The sequence below is a fragment of the Lepidochelys kempii genome, chromosome 8 (assembly GCF_965140265.1).
Source record: "Lepidochelys kempii isolate rLepKem1 chromosome 8, rLepKem1.hap2, whole genome shotgun sequence".
In the NCBI taxonomy this organism is placed as follows: Eukaryota; Metazoa; Chordata; order Testudines; family Cheloniidae; genus Lepidochelys; species Lepidochelys kempii.
Genome location: NC_133263.1, coordinates 93237724 through 93257755, shown reverse-complemented (window position 1 = coordinate 93257755; position 20032 = coordinate 93237724). Strand labels below are relative to the sequence as shown.

General features: G+C 41.6%; 1 protein-coding gene across 3 annotated transcripts in view; it reads right to left on the bottom strand.

The window, feature by feature from the left end:
- OMA1 (OMA1 zinc metallopeptidase) overlaps positions 1-18876 on the bottom strand; it is a 30644-nt gene extending 11768 nt beyond the window's left edge. Inside the window, exons 1-7 of one of the 3 annotated variants that reach the window (XM_073357546.1) lie at positions 18792-18876; positions 16303-16845; positions 14945-15173; positions 13423-13596; positions 13213-13320; positions 10793-10921; positions 4979-5053 (exon numbers count right to left, since the gene is read on the bottom strand). In XM_073357546.1, coding sequence (XP_073213647.1) covers positions 4979-5053; positions 10793-10921; positions 13213-13320; positions 13423-13596; positions 14945-15173; positions 16303-16826 — 1239 coding nt within the window. In that variant the 5' untranslated portion in view covers positions 16827-16845; positions 18792-18876. The other 2 variants (XM_073357545.1, XM_073357547.1) reach the window with 2 other exon arrangements.
- Positions 18877-20032: the final 1156 nt, after the last annotated feature.

Sequence of the window (20032 nt, the reverse complement as noted above, 5' to 3'; positions counted from 1 at the left end):
ATGTGTACAGTGGATAACAATTATGTTAGTGAAAGGAATGCCATCTGGTTTAAGCACCTGACCTTGGGAATACTTTACACAGCAGTATGACGATAATGAAGGAACTGTGGTAACAGCTGCAATACAGAAGGGATGGAAACAGAGTTACCAGAAAACTACTTCCACAAAAAGTTGCAGCAAGGAAATCTATTATTTATATTGTGATAACACAATGCCTAGGAACTCCAATCATCATAAAAAGCCTGATGAAAAAAATCTTAAGTTTATGTGCAGTCAGAGGTCTTAACACCTAGCTAATTTGGGGCATACCCATACTATACTATCAGTTTGTTAAAGTGTCCTGGAGTGTAAATATAGATAGATATTAGAAAATCACATCTGAATACGCTGTATGGAGCAATGGTTGTCAAACAAAAGTGACAATTGTCTTAGATAGCTAAATATTTGTAGTAAAATTCAGAATTTAAGGTGTTTCCTATCGTAATACTGTAGGTACTTCGGCTATCTTATTTACTTCAGGGGGATTCTCACTTTCTCCACCCAGGACCTTCAAAGCAGCCAAAGGACAGTGGATTGAGGTCATGCCAAGAATATGTCTGGTCAACGACAACAGCAGATGAGTTTTTTGGGTGGGTGGTGCTTGTGAAGGTTGTTCAGCTGCTGGCTGGCAAATGGGAGGGGGATTGTTTCAGCAATTCCTGTCTCCCCCCAATTCCCATGCTGTTCTCTACTTCAGGGAAACACTGAGCACTGAATAGTTTTTAGAGGACCACCACCATCCACTGGGCAGCATAAAGATAATGCCAAAAAAGTGCTCTAGTCAAAATATAAGCTATGAGGGCAGAGGTACCAGGGGAGAGTAAGTCAGACAAGGTTTATTAAGTGAGGACAGAATGCTACGGTCATGAAGCCTATTTATATTATTACTGATTTATAGGTGGCTGTAGGACAGTAAACAAACTTGACTGTGCAGCCAGCAGACCCTGATAGTACAGTATGAGATAGTGTGTGGGATTCAGTATAGGGGTATTATTAGCATGAATTTGGGATGACCAAATTTCTCGTGAGCATGGAAGCCATGAGTTAGTTTTAAAAGTTGCTCTCAAAACTCATGACAATAAAACCGGTTTTGTTTGGGTCTCATATTTTACAACAGTAATTGTTTGTTTTCTCCACCCTGCTTACATGTATGTATGTATGTATGTAACCCTGCACCACTTCCCTCACCCCCATCCCTTTGCTTTTAGATTGTAAGGTCTTTGGAACAGGGACCATTTCTTCCTATTTGTTTGTACAGCACCTAGCAAATTTGGAGCTCATCCATACTATAAATATTTCCAAGTGTTTAAATGTAAAGATCAATGTGATTAGTATATTTGTGTATATTATCTAAAAATTATCTATGTTTCTTCAGTAAGTCACTATGCTGAAATTCTGTGAACATATGATCTCTTGTAACCTGCCACAAGTAAAAACTAATGATATATACAGCTGGAAATTAGGAACCTCATCTTCCCATATGGATATGGAGTGTCTGAGATATTGAACAGTAAACATCACTTATAGAAGACCAAAGTCTTACACCACAGCCTCTATATACTTGTATTTTCCTGCTATACATTCATGTGAAAAAAGGAACAGCTATGTATCTTTGTTTTTGTATGTTTTTTAAAATAAAAGCTTGCAATAAACTGCTCAAAGATTTGGAATATCAATATTTTTGTTCAAGATGTATTAGTGGTGAGAACACTGGTGAGAAAGTTGAGGTACAAGGCAACAAGCTATGTAATTAAGGAATTATTCTCTGGAAACCATAATCACATGTGCGATATTAGATGTGTTTATGTGTACAAACACAAATAATGACACACTCTCTCTTAATCCTGCTGCTGTGATAGGGACATTTCTTTTTAACTCTAACTTCAGAAAACTTATTTGTAGGGTAAAGTTCAGAGGAAAATGGATCATGAGAATGACTATAACAGGGACTAAATGCAACTGGCACCCAGGTTATAGAAAATTCTCATGAGTGAGGTACATATCACTGTCTTCATTATTAGGTGCTTGTGTACAAAAAAGCACATTTTAGTGGTTCAAAAACAAAAGTAGGAATTAGGATTGGATTTAGTCATGACAGCCACATACTTGCTGTACTATTCTGGGAAAGTTGCTTTCACCTCTGTGTGTCAGTGTTTGTAAGGCACTTACCATAGCATCTTCCTTTCAAAGATGTCAGAAATAAAAGTTTGCAGTAAACTGCTCGAAGATTTGGAATGTTAATATTTTTGTTAGAGATGGATTAATGGTCAGAACGCAGAAGAAAGAGCCTAGGTGCAAGGTAACAAGCTATTTATTAAGGAATTATTTTCTAGAGACCATAATCACATGTGTGATATTAGAAGTGTGTGTGTATGTATGTGTGTACTAAGTCTTCGTAAATTAGTGTTAAAAGGAGATGTCCCTACTGCAGCAGAAGGATTAAAAGTGTGTGTGTCATCATCTGGTGTTAGTTTCTGGTATAACCACTACATGCTTCAAAGCAATGAGGTCTTTGCCCCAGAGAGCTAGATATCAATTACCTTTTCCCTAAATATATTTCCGAGACCTGTGTCCTCACCTGTAACCTATTAAAACCACAAATAAAAGTGCAATCTCAACTATAGGAAATAAGAAACTCAGAATGATAGAAGATTCAAAAAGGTCAAACTGCAAAAAGCAGAATTCTCTTACTATGATATATTAGCACTAGATGGTGCTGTTGACATAGTTATCCAACTTAGCTCCAAAAACACTAAATGGATAGGTAAAGCCGAAAGGTCTTGCTTAATTTATTAACTAAATCCCTCTAAGGATAAAAGTGTGAATTGGTAGAGAGATTATGAAATAAACTATGAGTACTTTACAAAGAGCATTAAAGCCTCATGTTAAAAAGGAGCTGCATCATTTAAATTCCACATAGAAGTATGAAACCCATCTCTCGCACATATAAAGCAGCTGATATATTAAAAGTGATTTATAAATAAACTGGCACCACTGAAAAAATACGACTATGTTTATTTTAAATCTTGAAACCAAACAAAAAACTGATCTGAATTTTAAGTTATAAAGCATTATATAAACCATAATTACTAGCTATCATATCTCTAGTGATACAATCAATCACAATACAGAAAAATTTAAAACCACCCTTGCTTACTTACATTATCTACTCTGATAATGATATACTGAAACTCAAGTGCACTACAGATTAGTAAAACAATCTTCAATAACTTTTGTAACAGACAGAAGCTAAGTAAAATACTGTATATCAAAAGCCAATGGATGGAGTTTGTAATCTACATTGCCAGATATACTTCCATGTATATTACCTATGATAGGGAACTTCTTGGTTTTCACTTGTTTAAGAATAAGTTAGTGACACCCAGTTTTATGAACTCCACTATTATTATAGGTTTCAGAGTAACAGCCATGTTAGTCTGTATTCGCAAAAAGAAAAAGGAGTACTTGTGGCACCTTAGAGACTAACCAATTTATTAGAGCATAAGCTTTCGTGAGCTACAGCTCACTTCATCAGATGCATATCGTGGAAACTGCAGCAGACTTTATATATACACAGAGAATATGAAACAATACCTCCTCCCACCCCACTGTCCTGCTGGTAATAGCTTATCTAAAGTGATTATCAGGTGGGCCATTTCCAGCACAAATCCAGGTTTTCTCACCCTCCACCCCCCCACACAAATTCACTCTCCTGCTGGTGATAGCCCATCCAAAGTGACAACTCTTTACACAATGTGCATGACAATCAAGTTGGGCTATTTCCTGCACAAATCCAGGTTTTCTCACATCCCCTATGTCCTATGCAGGGGACACCATCACAGGGCCTAATAACATCAGCCACACTATCAGAGGCTCGTTCACCTGCACATCCACCAATGTGATATATGCCATCATGTGCCAGCAATGCCCCTCTGCCATGTACATTGGTCAAACTGGACAGTCTCTACGTAAAAGAATAAATGGACACAAATCAGATGTCAAGAATTATAACATTCATAAACCAGTCGGAGAACACTTCAATCTCTCTGGTCACGCAATCACAGACATGAAGGTCGCTATCTTAAAACAAAAAAACTTCAAATCCAGACTCCAGCGAGAAACTGCTGAATTGGAATTCATTTGCAAATTGGATACTATTAATTTAGGCTTAAATAGAGACTGGGAGTGGCTAAGTCATTATGCAAGGTAGCCTGTTTCCTCTTGTTTTTTCCTACCCCCCCCCCCCCCGCCCAGATGTTCTGGTTTAACTTGGATTTAAACTTGAAGAGTGGTCAGTTTGGATGAGCTATTACCAGCAGGAGAGTGAGTTTGTGTGTATGGGGGTGGGGGGATGTGAGAAAACCTGGATTTGTGCAGGAAATAGCCCAACTTGATTGTCATGCACATTGTGTAAAGAGTTGTCACTTTGGATGGGCTATCACCAGCAGGAGAGTGAATTTGTGTGGGGGGGTGGAGGGTGAGAAAACCTGGATTTGTGCTGGAAATGGCCCACCTGATAATCACTTTAGATAAGCTATTACCAGCAGGACAGTGGGGTGGGAGGAGGTATTGTTTCATATTCTCTGTGTATATATAAAGTCTGCTGCAGTTTCCACGATATGCATCTGATGAAGTGAGCTGTAGCTCACGAAAGCTTATGCTCTAATAAATTGGTTAGTCTCTAAGGTGCCACAAGTACTCCTTTTCTTTTTACTATTATTGTACTTTTAGCAAAAATGCCCTTTTGTTTTCCAGTTGACTAGTAAACTATTATGTTTTCCCTTAATGTCATTAAACACCTATTTGACTAAAATTTGGGGGATTCCTAGACTGCAAAATTAAAGTTTACCTGTCCATGAATTGTCATTTGTAAACAGCTTATTCCAATAATAAATTAAACAGAAGAACTATTTGGCTAGTAAGAACCAATTTTAGTTACCTTTGCAGCAAACTGAAGTCCAACTTTGTCAGCTTCAGCCTCCAGGGTCCTGTTATATGGCCTATCAAATAAAAACTGAAAGAGAAACATGTCAAAGGCTTGATCATAATTCTTGGTTTCACCGATTTATGAAGTCATTAACATTTTGTATATTTTTTAACCTGCTCATAAGAAAAGCTGGATGGGGTTCATCATTATATTAATTACCTGTATATGACAAGTAAGCAGTTTTAATCCTTGTCTAGCATAGTATATTCTTTCCATCAGAACTCAATCCATGTATTCACCTGGGAAATTCACATATTTCTCAAGGAAAAGGAGTAAATGCACTTCTAAAGCACCTTTCATTAGCTGATCTCAGAGCATTTTAAAAGCAGTTTAAGGGACACTATCAATTTAGCTAGTCAATTTTAGAAAGGGAAGTAAAGGCAGTTCAGGTACTAGCCTAGGATGTGATGCCCCTCCTAACCACATCAATTTTGTGGATTTACGATTACATTTGTCTGTTTTAAAAAGTGTTTTATCTCCCCTATGGCTGTGTGGAAGATCCACACAAACAGAGGAAACAAACGGATTATGCATAAACAGGAGACAAACTTTTATCGTATCTTTGAATTAATGTCACTTTAGGTTTTGCTTGTAACTGTAGTAGGTAAAAGTTTCAGGGAGAAATGGGATTTTTAAATTGTCTGTGTCTTTAAGCCTTGTATGACATACCCGAGGGTAAGTACGTATGGTATGGGAAACAAGACAGTCCACAGTATCCGACACTACCATAAACCATAAGAGATCAATGCCCCTTCATGATTATACTCCCAATACAGGGCATAAATGCTCCTTGAGAAATCCAAGAGATGAAGATATTAATCTGGCCTGCTCCCACTCCATTAACCCTAGTGATGTAAATGACATTGCACAAAGACACTGTTTTGCCAGACAAAGATCCAGTTATACAACCTCCAATCTTCTAGAATATGCATCTTATGAAGATTCACATAGTCATGTGCTAGTAAAACAGGTTACAGTAAAGATTTACATGCCCTGTTGAAGCAGATTGCTGTTCTGAGTGAACTTTGCTCCTGTTCTATAGGCATTATGACATCACTCTCTGAGCTGAGTATCAATTGGGAAATTCCAACTAGAGAGAGGGAGCGTTACAAGTTTATTGCAGGGTTCTTTCAGCTCCATCACTGGATGAGTAAGAGCTGGAAAGCATTTGGGATCAAGCCATTGGTGAGGCCTCATCTGGAGTACTGTGTCCAGTTTTGGGCCCCACACTACAAGAAGGATGTGGATAAATTGGAAAGAGTCCAGCGAAGGGCAACAAAAATGATTAGGGGTCTGGAACACATGACTTATGAGGAGAGGCTGAGGGAGCTGGGATTGTTTAGCCTGCAGAAGAGAAGAATGAGGGGGGATTTGATAGCTGCTTTCAACTACCTGAAAGGGGGTTCCAAAGAGGATGGCTCTAGACTGTTCTCAATGGTAGCAGATGACAGAATGAGGAGTAATGGTCTCAAGTTGCAGTGGGGGAGGTTTAGATTGGATATTAGGAAAAACTTTTTCACTAAGAGGGTGGTGAAACACTTGGAATGCGTTACCTAGGGAGGTGGTAGAATCTCCTTCCTTAGAGGTTTTTAAGGTCAGGCTTGACAAAGCCCTGGCTGGGATGATTTAACTGGGAATTGGTCCTGCTTCGAGCAGGGGGTTGGACTAGATGACCTTCTGGGGTCCCTTCCAACCCTGAGATTCTATGATTCTATGAAGAAAGAAGTGTTCTAGAACTGTAACTGCCACAACAGAAGAGCATCAAGGAAGTGGGCCTGGCAACTTGTACACCATGAGGAAACCGAGGCACTAGTTCTTTTATTGAAGCAGCATGGATAATCCTGTTTTATTCAGCAAATCTAGGTAAAATGAGCCAAGTAACTAAATTTTCCTGCATCTTTACAGAGATGTAAACTGACAGGCATTTTTGGATTATTTTTAGGATGTCTGTATGTCTCCCACTCCACCCTATCCCCCTCCCCCCAAAAAAGCTTTACAAGAATAGGATACATATTGTGACAAAGTTCCTGCTCTACCTTGGTGGGTCTTGCGCTTATTGGCGGATTTGCTCGCCTTGGAGCTTCACGGCAGCCCTCAGCTTGGCCGTTTTTCTGAACCCACAATCCAGGTCGACTCCTCCTGTGTCTGACCAGGAGTTGGGAGGATTTGGGGGGAACCCGGGCCCGCCCTCTACTCCGGGTTCCAGCCCAGGGCCCTGTGGAATGCAGCTGTCCAGAGTGCCTCCTGGAACAGCTGTGCAACAGCTACAACTCCCTGGGCTACTTCCCCATGGCCTCCTCCCAACACCTTCTTTATCCTCACCACAGGACCTTCCTCCTGGTGTCTGATAATGCTTGTACACCTCAGTCCTCCAACAGTCTGCGTTCTCACTCTCAGTTCCTAGTGCCTCTTGCTCCCAGGTCCTCACACACACACCACAGACTGAAGTGAGCTCCTTTTTAAAACCCAGGTGCCCTGATTAGCCTTCCTTTCTTTATTCTAGCACCTTCTTGATTGGCTGCAGGTGTTCTAATCAGCCTGTCTTAATTGTCTCCAGAAGGTTCCTGATTGTTCTCGAACCTTCCTGTTACCTTACCCAGGGAAAAGGGACCTACTTAGCCTGGGGCTAATATATCTGCCTTCTGTTACTCTCCTATAGCCATCTGGCCCGACCCTGTCACAATATATTGGCTTGTGTTTGTGCAAAGGCTCTGGGAAACATAATATAAGGCAACCCAAGCTGATCCACTCAGAGTAAATAAAAGCAAATTCCATGTTTTATAAGGAAGGAGAGGACAGTTCAATTCCAACACCAAAGCCTTTCTTACCAAGTCTAGATATTGCAATGATAGATAACACAGAAAACTTGAGACAAATACGTACAGGGAATATTTATTTCCATTTCATTGAACAGTTTCCCCAGGTACAGAGAAGCACACATAATCATTTAGAGGACAGGAGATTCTTCTAGGTGTGTGTGGTCTTTCATATCTTTCTGAATCACCATTAAAAAAAAAAGAGGGAGGATAATAAGCTTGATGGGTCACCTGTGTGTGCCATGACACTCCCAGTTTCTATTTTGTGTCTCACAAATGGACAAGATGATCACTTGCAGCACTGACTTGAGTAAAGCTCTACAAAAAGGCAATTTTTCATCTGTTCATCATGGTCACTTGTTATTTTTTGTTTTGGTGATTTTACTGCAATTTTTAGTCAGGGGCTTCTAGGCATCAAGGAGGTTGTCTCGCAGCCCCCCCCCCAAAAAAAAAAAAAGCTATACAAGTCTGAGAGAGAGGAAAATTTGATTATTCTTTACCGAAACAGGGGTGGGAGAGCTGAAAGTTATCTTAATCACTTGCAGAAATTTTAATGAATTCTGGATGCTTGTTTTTCTAATGGCTGCTGTATAGAACAAAGGAGATGCAAGGTAGGGGGGAATATAACACTACAAGGATCTGCACTAAAACTCTATTATCCCCAGAATGTTTCTGGATCTGTTGTCACCAAGCAATATGGTGTCCCCATTAGACCTAAAATACGTCCCAGTACTGCCCATCCAATTACGGTTATACTCTGAAGAATTACTAAAAATGGCAACAGGGTATTCCATATTTATTGTGTTCCAATGATTATCTCAAATTTTGCTTAATTTACAGGAGATGCTTTCTTAAATGCCTGCCCTGCAAAATTGGTGGAATAAGAATAAGCAACCTTGTTAAGAAAGAGATTTTCTTTTCTGCTTCTGCCTAATAAGCCTCGGCAGTAACTACATGAAGCAGCTAAGTGGATGGGCCTCAAGGCATTTAATTGACAGATGAATACCTGCAGCCGTTGACAAATGATTTGATTATGTGTTATTGTTTTTTTAAACTTATGGACATGTTGGAATGAAAGAAGATCTGCCAACTTTCCCTTCAAAACTACCTGACAGAAATTAAACAGAGCGACTGATATGGATTTACAGACATTGACAATGGTTATGTGTGTTAAAGAGGAAGTCCCATACACCTTAAAAATCTCGACACCTCAGTTAGCTCAGGAAATACAAACCATGTGTTAGAGAATAGGGAGGGGAGGGAAGAGAGAAAAAGGGGAAAAAGGGGGGGAAAAAACGTTCTGGTAAGTATCACAGCTAGATGCTGAGCGGAAGCAGGAGGATTTTGCAAGGACATGGCTGAATCCAGGATGAAAGATTGTGCTTTTAACAAACTTCCCTTTAACAAAAGCCTATCTCCCTACCCAACTAGTTCTAAAGTAGCCTTAGACTGTGGAATAAAGTTTTGCAATTTGCTTTTACCTCAGCTGTCTCTCTCCATATTCCACGTTGAATAAATTTTATTTTACTTAAGCCAAGAGTCAGAATTTGAAACTATCTGGAGTTATTGCTAGGGTAAGAGATCCCAACCACTGAAGGACAAGAACACTTTTGTAGTGCAAGCATAAAAAATTGGCCCTGGACAGAGAAGGTCAGGACAGAAAACTACTGATGTAGGGGTCGGAGAATAAATCTAATATACGTTCTTGGTCGAAGACACAATTCAATCCCACAAGGCGCATGTCATGATACCCCAAAACGTGAGAAAGGCCTTAAGAGCAAGAAACAAGTTTGAGAGGTTGACAGGGAGCTAGGTCTCAGAGACCAAACAATGGGCTTTTGTCAGAGTCCAGTCACAATAACTCAACATTTCCTCAAACTTTGGTCTTTAGATCATTTGCTGGCATTCAGTGCTGGCTTTTAAGATGCTTCTACAAACATCCAGCCTCTGTTATAATAATTTATGTTCAAAGCCTATAGCTCCCAGACTGATGGGTAGATATTACAGCACAGACTGGTTATATTTGTTTTGAAGAACCACTGGGTAACAGGAAAAGAATCACAGGCAATATAAGAGTCTTTATTCCAAGGCTGATAAAAATGTTATGACATATGCAAAATTCCCCCAAAAACTTACATAAGAAGTAGCTGAATAACTGGCAGACGCACACAATGAATTAGTTATCAGGAAGAATGTGGCAGCACACAAACTCCAAGTTTTATTTTATTGGTATTTATGTTGGAGGGACTACATACATTTCACTGGGTTCTTTATAGTGCGCTATTGGCTTTAAAACTGGATTTAGATCCTGAATTTTGTTAAATTAGAAGCCTGTTTCCCACCAAAAACAAACATCCATAAACACAGTCATTTCACATAATTCTTTCTGACAAACTAAAGAAAACAGCTGTCAAATGCAGAAAAATAGTACCTCAAATGTCAATTATTTTGAAAAAGCAAACTAAGATTAAATGGGACATTGAACATCCCAGAGGTTCTAATTCACAAGTGCTAATATGCTGTAGATTAGTTCTGTAGGCTGACCCTCTGCTACGCAATTTGGAATTGGGCTCTTCCCAAGCTAAAAACAGTAAATTCTTTACTAAATATTTGAAATATTACAAGGGTCAAGTCACAATACAGCATCAGATGAAGCAGAAATATTAGAAATTTATAAAATTTATACAGCTCCCTCAAAAAAACCCAAATCCTTATTATACAGTTATAACTCTTAGCTCTCCCCTCTTACACACAGAGTTGGGTGGCACAGTCATACTCCAGTACTACAAATGGAATGTTTTCCAAATGACTAAGAAATGACAACTTACCCGAATAATAGCAGAAAGTATATTCAGCTGCACTTATAGAAAAAGTGTCACAGTGCGTAGCATACAGAACCAGGTATTAAATAAATGAAGCAAGTACAACAATACCACTGCCTCCACCTTACCTCCTGCAACTTAGTCTGGATCCACTGGCCTACAACTGCCAAACTATCTCGAGGACAGACTGCCCAAATCATAGTGAGCAAGATAAGCGACAGGAAATCCAAGAAATGTACCAGACTGGCTTTCTCTGCCTAAAAACAAAAACAGTGAAGTTTTCAATAATTTACCCTTGGATCTTGCTTGCATGCATTATTTCTGAATTTGAGAAAGATAGTTCTTTTCTATCTTAGGTACATATATGCCATCACAGAATGGGATAACCCTTTAAGAAAAGAGGACTTGGCCCCAACTGCGAATAATTCGCTGTCTCCTAGGTGAGAGGTTTTAAGCCAGGTATCAGGTGATAGCCTGCAGACAACCTGGTCCTCAAATAAAAGACCAACAAGCAACAGAAAGCACATAGGCGTCTGCAGGAGACCCAGTGACAGGGAAAAAAAAGACTAGAAACAGGTTCTCCCTACCAGCCTAGTTGAAGATAGAAAGTGTGTGGGCAGGGACAGGATCCTTATGTGGATGGGGCTTTAGAAGAAGTCAGGCATCCAGACTTGGCTTTACTGTTTTGATTTGTGTTGGACTATTTTGGCGACAAACACATCCCTGAAAAAATGGATTGAAATTCTTCTGCTGTCGGAAGCTTTACTTGACGTACTGGCCAGCGAGTGGTCCACCAGCTTACAGTCCTTGATCATTGTAATATGAGCACTTCTCAATCTAACATATTTATCCACACAATACCTCTGTGAGGTAGGGAAGTGATATCCCTGTTTTACAAATGAGGGCTGAGACACAGAGCAACTAAGTGACCTGCCCAAGTTCACACAAGGAATCTGTAGCAGAGAAGGGACTTGACTTCAATTCTACCAAGATGCAGGCTAGAGCCCTAACCGCTAAGACCACCTTCCTCCCAAATTCCATCAGTCTTGCCAAAGTTAATCTTTAAATTCAATTCTGTTACAATGTAAAGCTATTCCAATAGTTAGAGCTATTGTTTCTCTCTCTCAAAAACTGCAGCTCTCATGTCTCTGTTCTCCTTTTCATAGGTGCAATGCTATCAAAAACGGGTAACTCAACATAACTTCTCCCTCCCAAGTAATAGCCCCAAGGGAATACTGCTATCCCTTGTTACATTTGTTCCCCAAATGCACTAATCACAGTTGTATAGCAACTTTCCACTAAATGAATTAGAACTATTAAAACTCCTAGTCATGACTATTTTTCAGATGAATTTAGCCCTTTTCTGTATATGATCATATGCAAATCTGTTGCGTGGGTCACAATTCTTTTCTTTGCTTAGTGAACAGTTTGTGCGAGATTTGGGTATTCACTCCAGGAAACTGGTTACCTAAGTCACATGGTAACTCGGGTTCTGATTGGATGACTGAGGCTTTATAACAACAAGAGGATAAGTTCCCTTTTTTCTTACACAAAATTAGCCATGAATATTTTTAACTGTTCAAATAACAACAAGCACTTCTGGCATGAATCTTCTTGTTCACCAAAATGTTTGCAGGTGCCAGTGAAACAAATCAGCTGGTTTGTTTGCAAATGCTTTTGAGAGCTATCTACCTAGCTCTAGAATAACCCTGGAAAATTATGGGGAGTTTTATGTTGAAAGTTTATGGGTTTTGAGACTGGATGGGAAAGTACAGATATAAAAGACTGCAGACGTTGCATTAAAAGAAAGGAATGATTGTGGGTACAGATGCAGCTACACCTTATAATGACATGATTTTTCTGTTTCGACAATCAGCAGTGTGGATAACATATACTCATCTACAACAACTTGGGCCAAGATTTTATTCCCAACCTGTTTTTTCAAAGCTGGACCTGCAAAATGTGAAAGATTATTATACCCATTTTGTGCATGAAAACTGGTGATAAACTACCAGTTCATCCATGAACACATTAGGGCTTGGGATATATGCAAGGTGGTACATGTTCACATTTGCAAGCACACTCAGTTATCTGCAAACGGAGTCAGACTTTAGGTCCCATGAAGACTCATCCAACAATCCTAAAAACTAACTATGGAATTTTAGGGCTTTGCTACTGAATTGCAAGTATCATGTAATTCAGAAGACATTTTAAATACATCTATGGATTCAACATGTTTAGAAGGACAAAGGGCCCAATTTTGTAAAGTGGTGAGCAACTGCAATTCCCAAAGCCTGCATATCTCAGGGTCAAAGCCTAACTGCTATTTCGTAATGGAATGGAAGCCTCTCTTAGGGACTGATCCTGCCAACATTCACTAGCAGGTCTAGTGCGAACATTGATTAAATTGGCACAGTTATATGTGCAGGATCAGGACAGTCAACCTTTAAACCAAATTCTTTCTTCAGTTTGAGGAAGCAGCCTGAGACTTTGGTTTATATATTAACTTGGGGTTTTTCTGTTTATTTTTTTAAAAAGAGGTACTTACTGCATGTCCCAATACAGCATGAGCTATTTCATGGCCCAAAATGAAAGAGAGCTGGTGAATATCTGACACCGCATTTAGCAAACCAGTGAAAACAAATACTTGTCCATTCTGTGAGCAAAAAGAAAAAACACATCATAATATAGCATAGGAACTGTGTAAACAAGTTGCATTCTTCAATATTGCTTACCTTTGCTTTTGGATTTTACTTACTGGAAGCACAAAAGCATTTATGCCTGGTTCTTCCACCACATGGATAACCCACTTGAACTCCGAGACCTGCGGGATGTCCTGGTTGCTTTCAGATAGATGACCAATAACTTTTTTCACTACCTGATAGCGAGGGTCTGTCTCAGATAACATCTCATTTTTAAACTGTTCCATCCACTGAAAGAGACAATTTGTTGAGGTCTATACAGAATAAAGAATGCAGTCTGGAGGCTAGCTGTTACACTTACATGCTGTATCAGCGTACCACAGTAAAAGTTTTGTTCCAAACAATATATTAATAATCCAGTTCTCATATACTCTTATATACCAAGTCAATCATCCAAGGAAAGCAGTAGAGCTCAGTTTTTCACAATTCTATGCTAATTATTTTGTATCAGATGTAATAAAATTGAACATTTATATATGCTGCCAAGTAGTATTTCCATTTACACCAAATGCTTGGATATTAATTAGGCTATATTAGTACAAAAATCACTGACCAATGTGGGGAGAGAGCAGAAGGAAGCTGGCTGCAGGACACTGACGCTGCCTCACAGACAATTCAGAGAAGCTTTGTGCAGAAGTAGGATCATGCATGCCCTAGAGCCGTGGTTCTTAACCAGGGGTCCGGGGCCCCCTGGGAGATCCCAAGCAGGTTTCAGAGGGCCACCAAGCTGGCCAGTATTAGACTCGCTAGGGCCCAGGGCAGAAAGCCAAAGCCCCGCTGCATGGGTCTGAAGCTCAGGGCCTTGAGCCCTACCATCTGGGGCTGAAGCCAAAGCCTGATCAATATAGCTCCACAGGGGCCCCTGGGGCATGGGGCCCTGGACAATTCCCCAGCTTGCTACCCCCTAATACCGGCCCTGGCTTTTATATGCAGAAAAAGAGTTGTTGTGATACAGGTAGGTGGTGGAGTTTTTATAGCATGTTGGGGGTAGGGGGCTTCAGAAAAAAGAAGACTGAGAACCCCTGCCCGAGAGTACTCTGATCAAATCCCCAAAAAAGGCTCAAGAGTGGTTAGGAAACTTAGGCAGGGAACAGCACATAGGTATTTTATTTTTACTTAGATTTTTCTCTCTGGTGTGCTATCTAACATAACGAGTAATAATGTTAGAAATCATTGTAAAGACTGTTTTATATGTTTTAATTATCATGTGATCCTGGAGAAGTAAACTATAAATCAAAGTGCCCACAAGGTTGAAGCTTTGGGAAAGTGTGTGTTTAAACTAGTGGGGTGGCTTGGGGGAATCTGCACTGATGTGGGGGCTTAGGACAGCCAAAAGATAACAGATCAAGTCTGTGCCCAGGAAACATGCCTGTGTAGCCAAAGAAAGAGACCGTGCTGGAGCCTACCCAGACAAAGGGAAGTTTAAGAGCAGATGGGTCCAATATGTCAGTACGCAAACAGAAGGCTAGTGAGTGGCCAGAAGGGGGAGCCCGACCAGGGTTGTGAGACACATCAATGAACAGGAACATGGTTTGTGTGTGTGTGAAATGGGGAGGGCTTCTTTTCTTTCAAACTCACCATATCATACTCCATCTGGGACAATTCCCTAAAATGTTCCTTCCCAAATACCAACAGTCGAGCACGCCCAGTGATTGGTGTCTCCTCCAAGTGAGTAAAATAAAACATAATAAATAAAACCACAAAGCTACACAGACCCACAACTATCTTCCATTTGTTTTTTCTTGCACTTTCTTTAAAAAGTTCCCGTTTGTTAGGAGGCAGTGCCTTCCACCATTTTCTGATGCTCCTGCAAGACACAAACATTGTACATTGTAAAGTGAGTACAGTGCCTCACACAAGTGAGGAGAGGCTGTATACATTAACATTTGTAAAGTGCTAGGATATCCTTGGATGAAAGAGTCGAGAATCATTAAATAGTATGTATTCTGTCAGTTCAGTGCAATATTTCCTTCAAGGAACAGGAATGCCTCACAAGGTAGATTCTTCCTTTTTTTAATAGGAACTATTCTAACTGTATCTTTTTGATCTGGTTAAAAAAAAGCATGTTGGGATTTTTTTGTTTAAGAACATCTGAAGGAAGGATTTTTCACCCTGGTACTCCTTCCATGGATTTGCAAGACACAATCAGCAAGGGCTGATCAAAAATAAGTGCATACAAAAGGATGCACATATTGAATCTCACTGCGCATATGAGAGAGAATGAATTTCTATTTCTATGCAGGAGCTGCACAGTCAGAATCCAACTTAAACCACGTGGTATATTTGTACATTCAGCTTAGGCTGCAGCCAGGGAGAATGAGCAACCCACTTTATCTCCAGCCTGAAGTCAACAGGTCAGAATTGTGTCAGCAGCAGTAGCTACTCTCCTGCTTGTTGTGGAGAAGAGGACAGGTGAGGTACGCCCAAGTTTTTGGCTTCTGCTTTTGCCTCGGACCACATCTCTGGCAAACATGATGTCTACTCTTTCAGTAGATAGATGCCACGATATTTTGGCTTTGCCAAACATATCACTGGCCATTATGGCCTTGATTTTCATTGAGGGTGCTCAGCAAAAATAAGTGTTTATTTTGTTAGGACCTGAATAAATAGCGATTGATTGTTATGGTCTGAAACTGGTGCATTTTCTAAAACAAAACCACAGGAGAGAGGTCCTCCCAGTTTATAACCATTTTAGTCTGATTAGTGTATGGACTCTATTGTGGTTTGAAAGTTGTGATAAAAACAAAATTTAAAAAAAAAAAAAATTCAACCCTAACTCCAAATCCTGCAAAGCTTTACACAAATGTTCAACTTTACACACACTGAGTAGTCCCATTAACATTAATGAGATTACTCACTGTGCATAACAGTAAACACATACATAAGTCTTTGAAGGATAGGGTCTTACTCTAAGAGAAAATAAAATAGTATTTTACCTTCCAAGAATGATAGCAAATAGCTTCTGAGCCGGTTTAAGAATAATCCACAATAGAGGCACTGGAGCAGCCTGAAATGATGATGATGTGTGAAAAAGCCTGATGATCTGAACATCCCAAGCAGGAACGCGATTTGGGGACTGAACTGGAGCAAGACTTCGAAATAATGCAAGTTCTTCCACTAACGGCTGAGAGGTTAGGAAACAAGGACTTCTACAGCTACTGAATACGTTTGTGCACATTTCTATATTCTTGGCATTCAAAAAACATCTTTGGCTTTTATTAATAAATTTTCTGTAGAAGTTAGAGCTTCCAATCATAAAACAATAGCTGGTGTTGCTACTTATATCTAGTCGCTTACATTTATCCACTATGTGACTTCTTTGAATCTGGCGATGTCCATTCAAAGCTTCAACTGAAGACCTATAAAGATTATTGCACTTTGCTTGATGACTGGCCAAAGAAGTTAAGCGAAATAAAATGCAGTTCCTACCAGCTATCTTTAGGCTGCAGATAGCATTCATTTCTCTTTTGTTTATTCACCTTGAAACAAAAGAAACATTATTGTAGAGATCTTAAAAATATAAGAACTAAAGCAATTCCTGAGTTATGAATTCACTTTAGCTGAACAGAAATATCCTATTTCTTGTTTGCCAAGTCTCAGAATTACTACCCTGTCTTCTATTATGCACTTGTTACAACACTGTTTTAAACTGCACAAAAAGATATTAAACTTTGCAACTGAAAGTGCAGGAAAGATATTCCTCGTGGTCTCTTTTTCTTAAAGACAAGATTAAAATGATTGTATTCGGAAGATGTAAAAACTCGTAACAATAAGGTTATGTGGATTTTGCTCTTTATTTTGAATATTTGTATCCTTTACTGTCAGGAGGAGAAATACTTTTTGTTATCTAGTTTTGAATTTATAAAATGCACCTATCATGCTTTTTAGGTGCATGTACTATCCTGCAGAAAACAAAGCTGATGCAATGTCAACTGACAGACACACAACCTCCCTCAGAGAAGTTAATTGCCACTAAACCAGCTCTCCACAAGGAAAAACCTTACTGAACAATTAAGGTATGCTGCTGCAATATGCTTTGTATATCAATAATTTGGGTGTTATCAGAACTGGTACGGAAGCCCAGGCTCTTCACTGTTCATTCAAAAAGACAGCAAAAGATCCCATATACTTCATAGACTACTGACTTTTTACACTTCAGTCAAGGAGGCAACTATCACTTCCTCTATGTGTTACTCTTCTGCAAGCTATCCTAATAAACACGGTGCATAACTGCAGGTCCATTTGATGTGAACCTTAAAAAAAAAAAAAAATTCTGCAGTTGTGCTAGTCAAAGTGCAAGAATGAGCAAAGACTTCAAAACTACTAAGAACTTAATCTGCAACATTATAAAGGAAGTTTATTTTGCACAAGGGAGGAGCCTGTCCCATCAAGCTTCATTGTTAATATTAAAGCAGTTTAGCACCTAGACACTAGGTTTCAGAGTGCTAGCCATGTTAGTCTGTATCAGCAAAAACACCAAGGCGTCCTTGTGGCACCTTAAAGACGAACAAATTTATTTGGGCATACGCTTTCGTGGGCTAAAACCCACTTCATCAGAAGCATGGAGTGAAAAATACAGTAAGCAATTTATATTTACACACACACACAGATATACATATACATACATACGTTTTATATATATATATACACACACACACACACAGAGAGCACATGAAAAGATGGGAGTTGCCTTACCAGTGGGGGGGTCAGTGCTAACAAGGCCAATTCAATTAAGGTGGAAGTGGCCTAGTCTCAACAGATGACAAGAAGAGGTGAATATCAAGAGTGAAAACTACTTTTGTAGGCATTTTAGGAATCCTTAGGAGATACACTTATAAATAGATACTATGACAGGGCCACCTGAGTAACACACTACTAGGCTTGGGAGGAGTTGGTTTTTCCATTAGTAAATGTTGATTTCGTCATACACGTGTGAACCAACCAAAAACATACTTCCATTGATTAACCCCCCCATTTAGAGAAGCAAGGTAAGAACACTGCTGCGTGGGGACGTAGCAGCGTCTGAGGGAAGGCTATTTACTGCGTACGCGCGCCAAGCAACGGTGACGGTTTGTGTTTTAAAGCTTTCCCCTTTTCGAATCCCAACGGCCACTGCCGTGAAAGAATTCCCGCCTGACCCCGCCCTGGTGACAATGTAAACCCGCCCACAGGAAACGCTGAAAGAGACACGTGATCCGTGATGCAGCCTGAAGCCGGGCCTGGGTCAGCCCGGCACAGGCTCGGACCCCCACCACGCGAGAGGGTCTCCCGGCGCCCGCGGGAGCGCCCCCCAGCGAGGCCCAGCCGCGCTGACACGTCACGGTCTGGACGGGACGGAGCCGAGGGCGGAGATCCGGCCCCGCTGAGTGGGCGGCTCGCTCGGGCCCGCCTGGGCGCCGCAGCGCGAGGAGCGCCCCGTACTCACCGCCTCAGGAAGTGGAGATGGGGCCGCCCTGAGCCACGCGGGGCCCCGCCCCACATTCCCCCTGGCTCCGCCTTCGACTGGCAAGGCGCCATGACGACGAAGCCAGCGGCTCTCGTCGCCCCGCCCCCTGCCTCTGTCTTCACAATCGCCCCGCCTCATCCGAGTCTCGTTTTGCTATATTCGAGCCGCCCACTCCGCTGTGGCCCCGCCCCCTGACCTGAAAGCTCCGCCCCATCCCTTGTTCCGCCTGCGGGAGGCTTCCCCCCCTCCCATTTTCCATCTAAACGGAGAGATTTGGAGGGACCCCCTCACCTACAGCCAGAGGGAGCACCTGCTGCCCTGCCCCCTTTGTGGGGAAGGGAGGGGCCGGACAAGGGGGGGGCGCACCCGGGGAGTCGAGAGCAGACAGCTGTGACACCCCCACCCCATCCCACCCCTCCCTGCAGCCGCACTCTGTCTGCTGGGGCCGTGCACCCGCTTATCTCCAAGGCTGCCATCCACTGGGCCTCCTCATCCACCCCCCCCCTTCACTGCAACTCCAGGGCCTATGCACTCTGCCCCCAGGCCTAGCCTCTCACCCCCACACCTGGCTACTGCACCCCCAGGCTCCCCCCCGGCGCCTCCTTCCTCCCCACTCCGCCTCACTGCACTCCCTTTCCCCCCTCCCCCCAAAGCCCACTCTATCCCCAAGCAAAGGGATGGTGGTTAGGAGCGATGCAGCAGACAGGGGTCTCACAGGGGAGGGGCGTGGAGGAGAGGAGGGATGTGGGGCAGGGGAAGCCTCATGGGGGAGGGGAATTTTGGTAAGGGAGGGGTGGAGTGGAGGAGAGGAGGGACTCACCAGGAAGTGGCAGACAGTGGGGACCTTGGGGAAGGGCAGAGCAGGGACAGGAAGAGGTGAAGTGCAGGCGGGTTCACCACAGGCCAGCATCTGGTGGCAGGTCAGCAGAGGCTGCACCAGGGGAGGTTTAGCCTCTCCTGGCCTATTATACCCGCTGCCCATGCCCAACGTGCAGTTTCCTGCCACCTAGGAAGCACATTTTAACTTGCGGATACCAATTTGTTAGTCTCTAAGGTGCCGCAAGTCCTCCTTTTCTTTTTGCGGATACAGACTAACACGGCTGCTACTCTGAAACCTGTCAACAGCACCCAAACTTCCTCTGCCTAAGGAACTAGGGATGTGTCCTGAAAGGCAGGTGCTGCACGTGCCTTGCCATCTGAATGGGTGCAAGTGGAAGGTA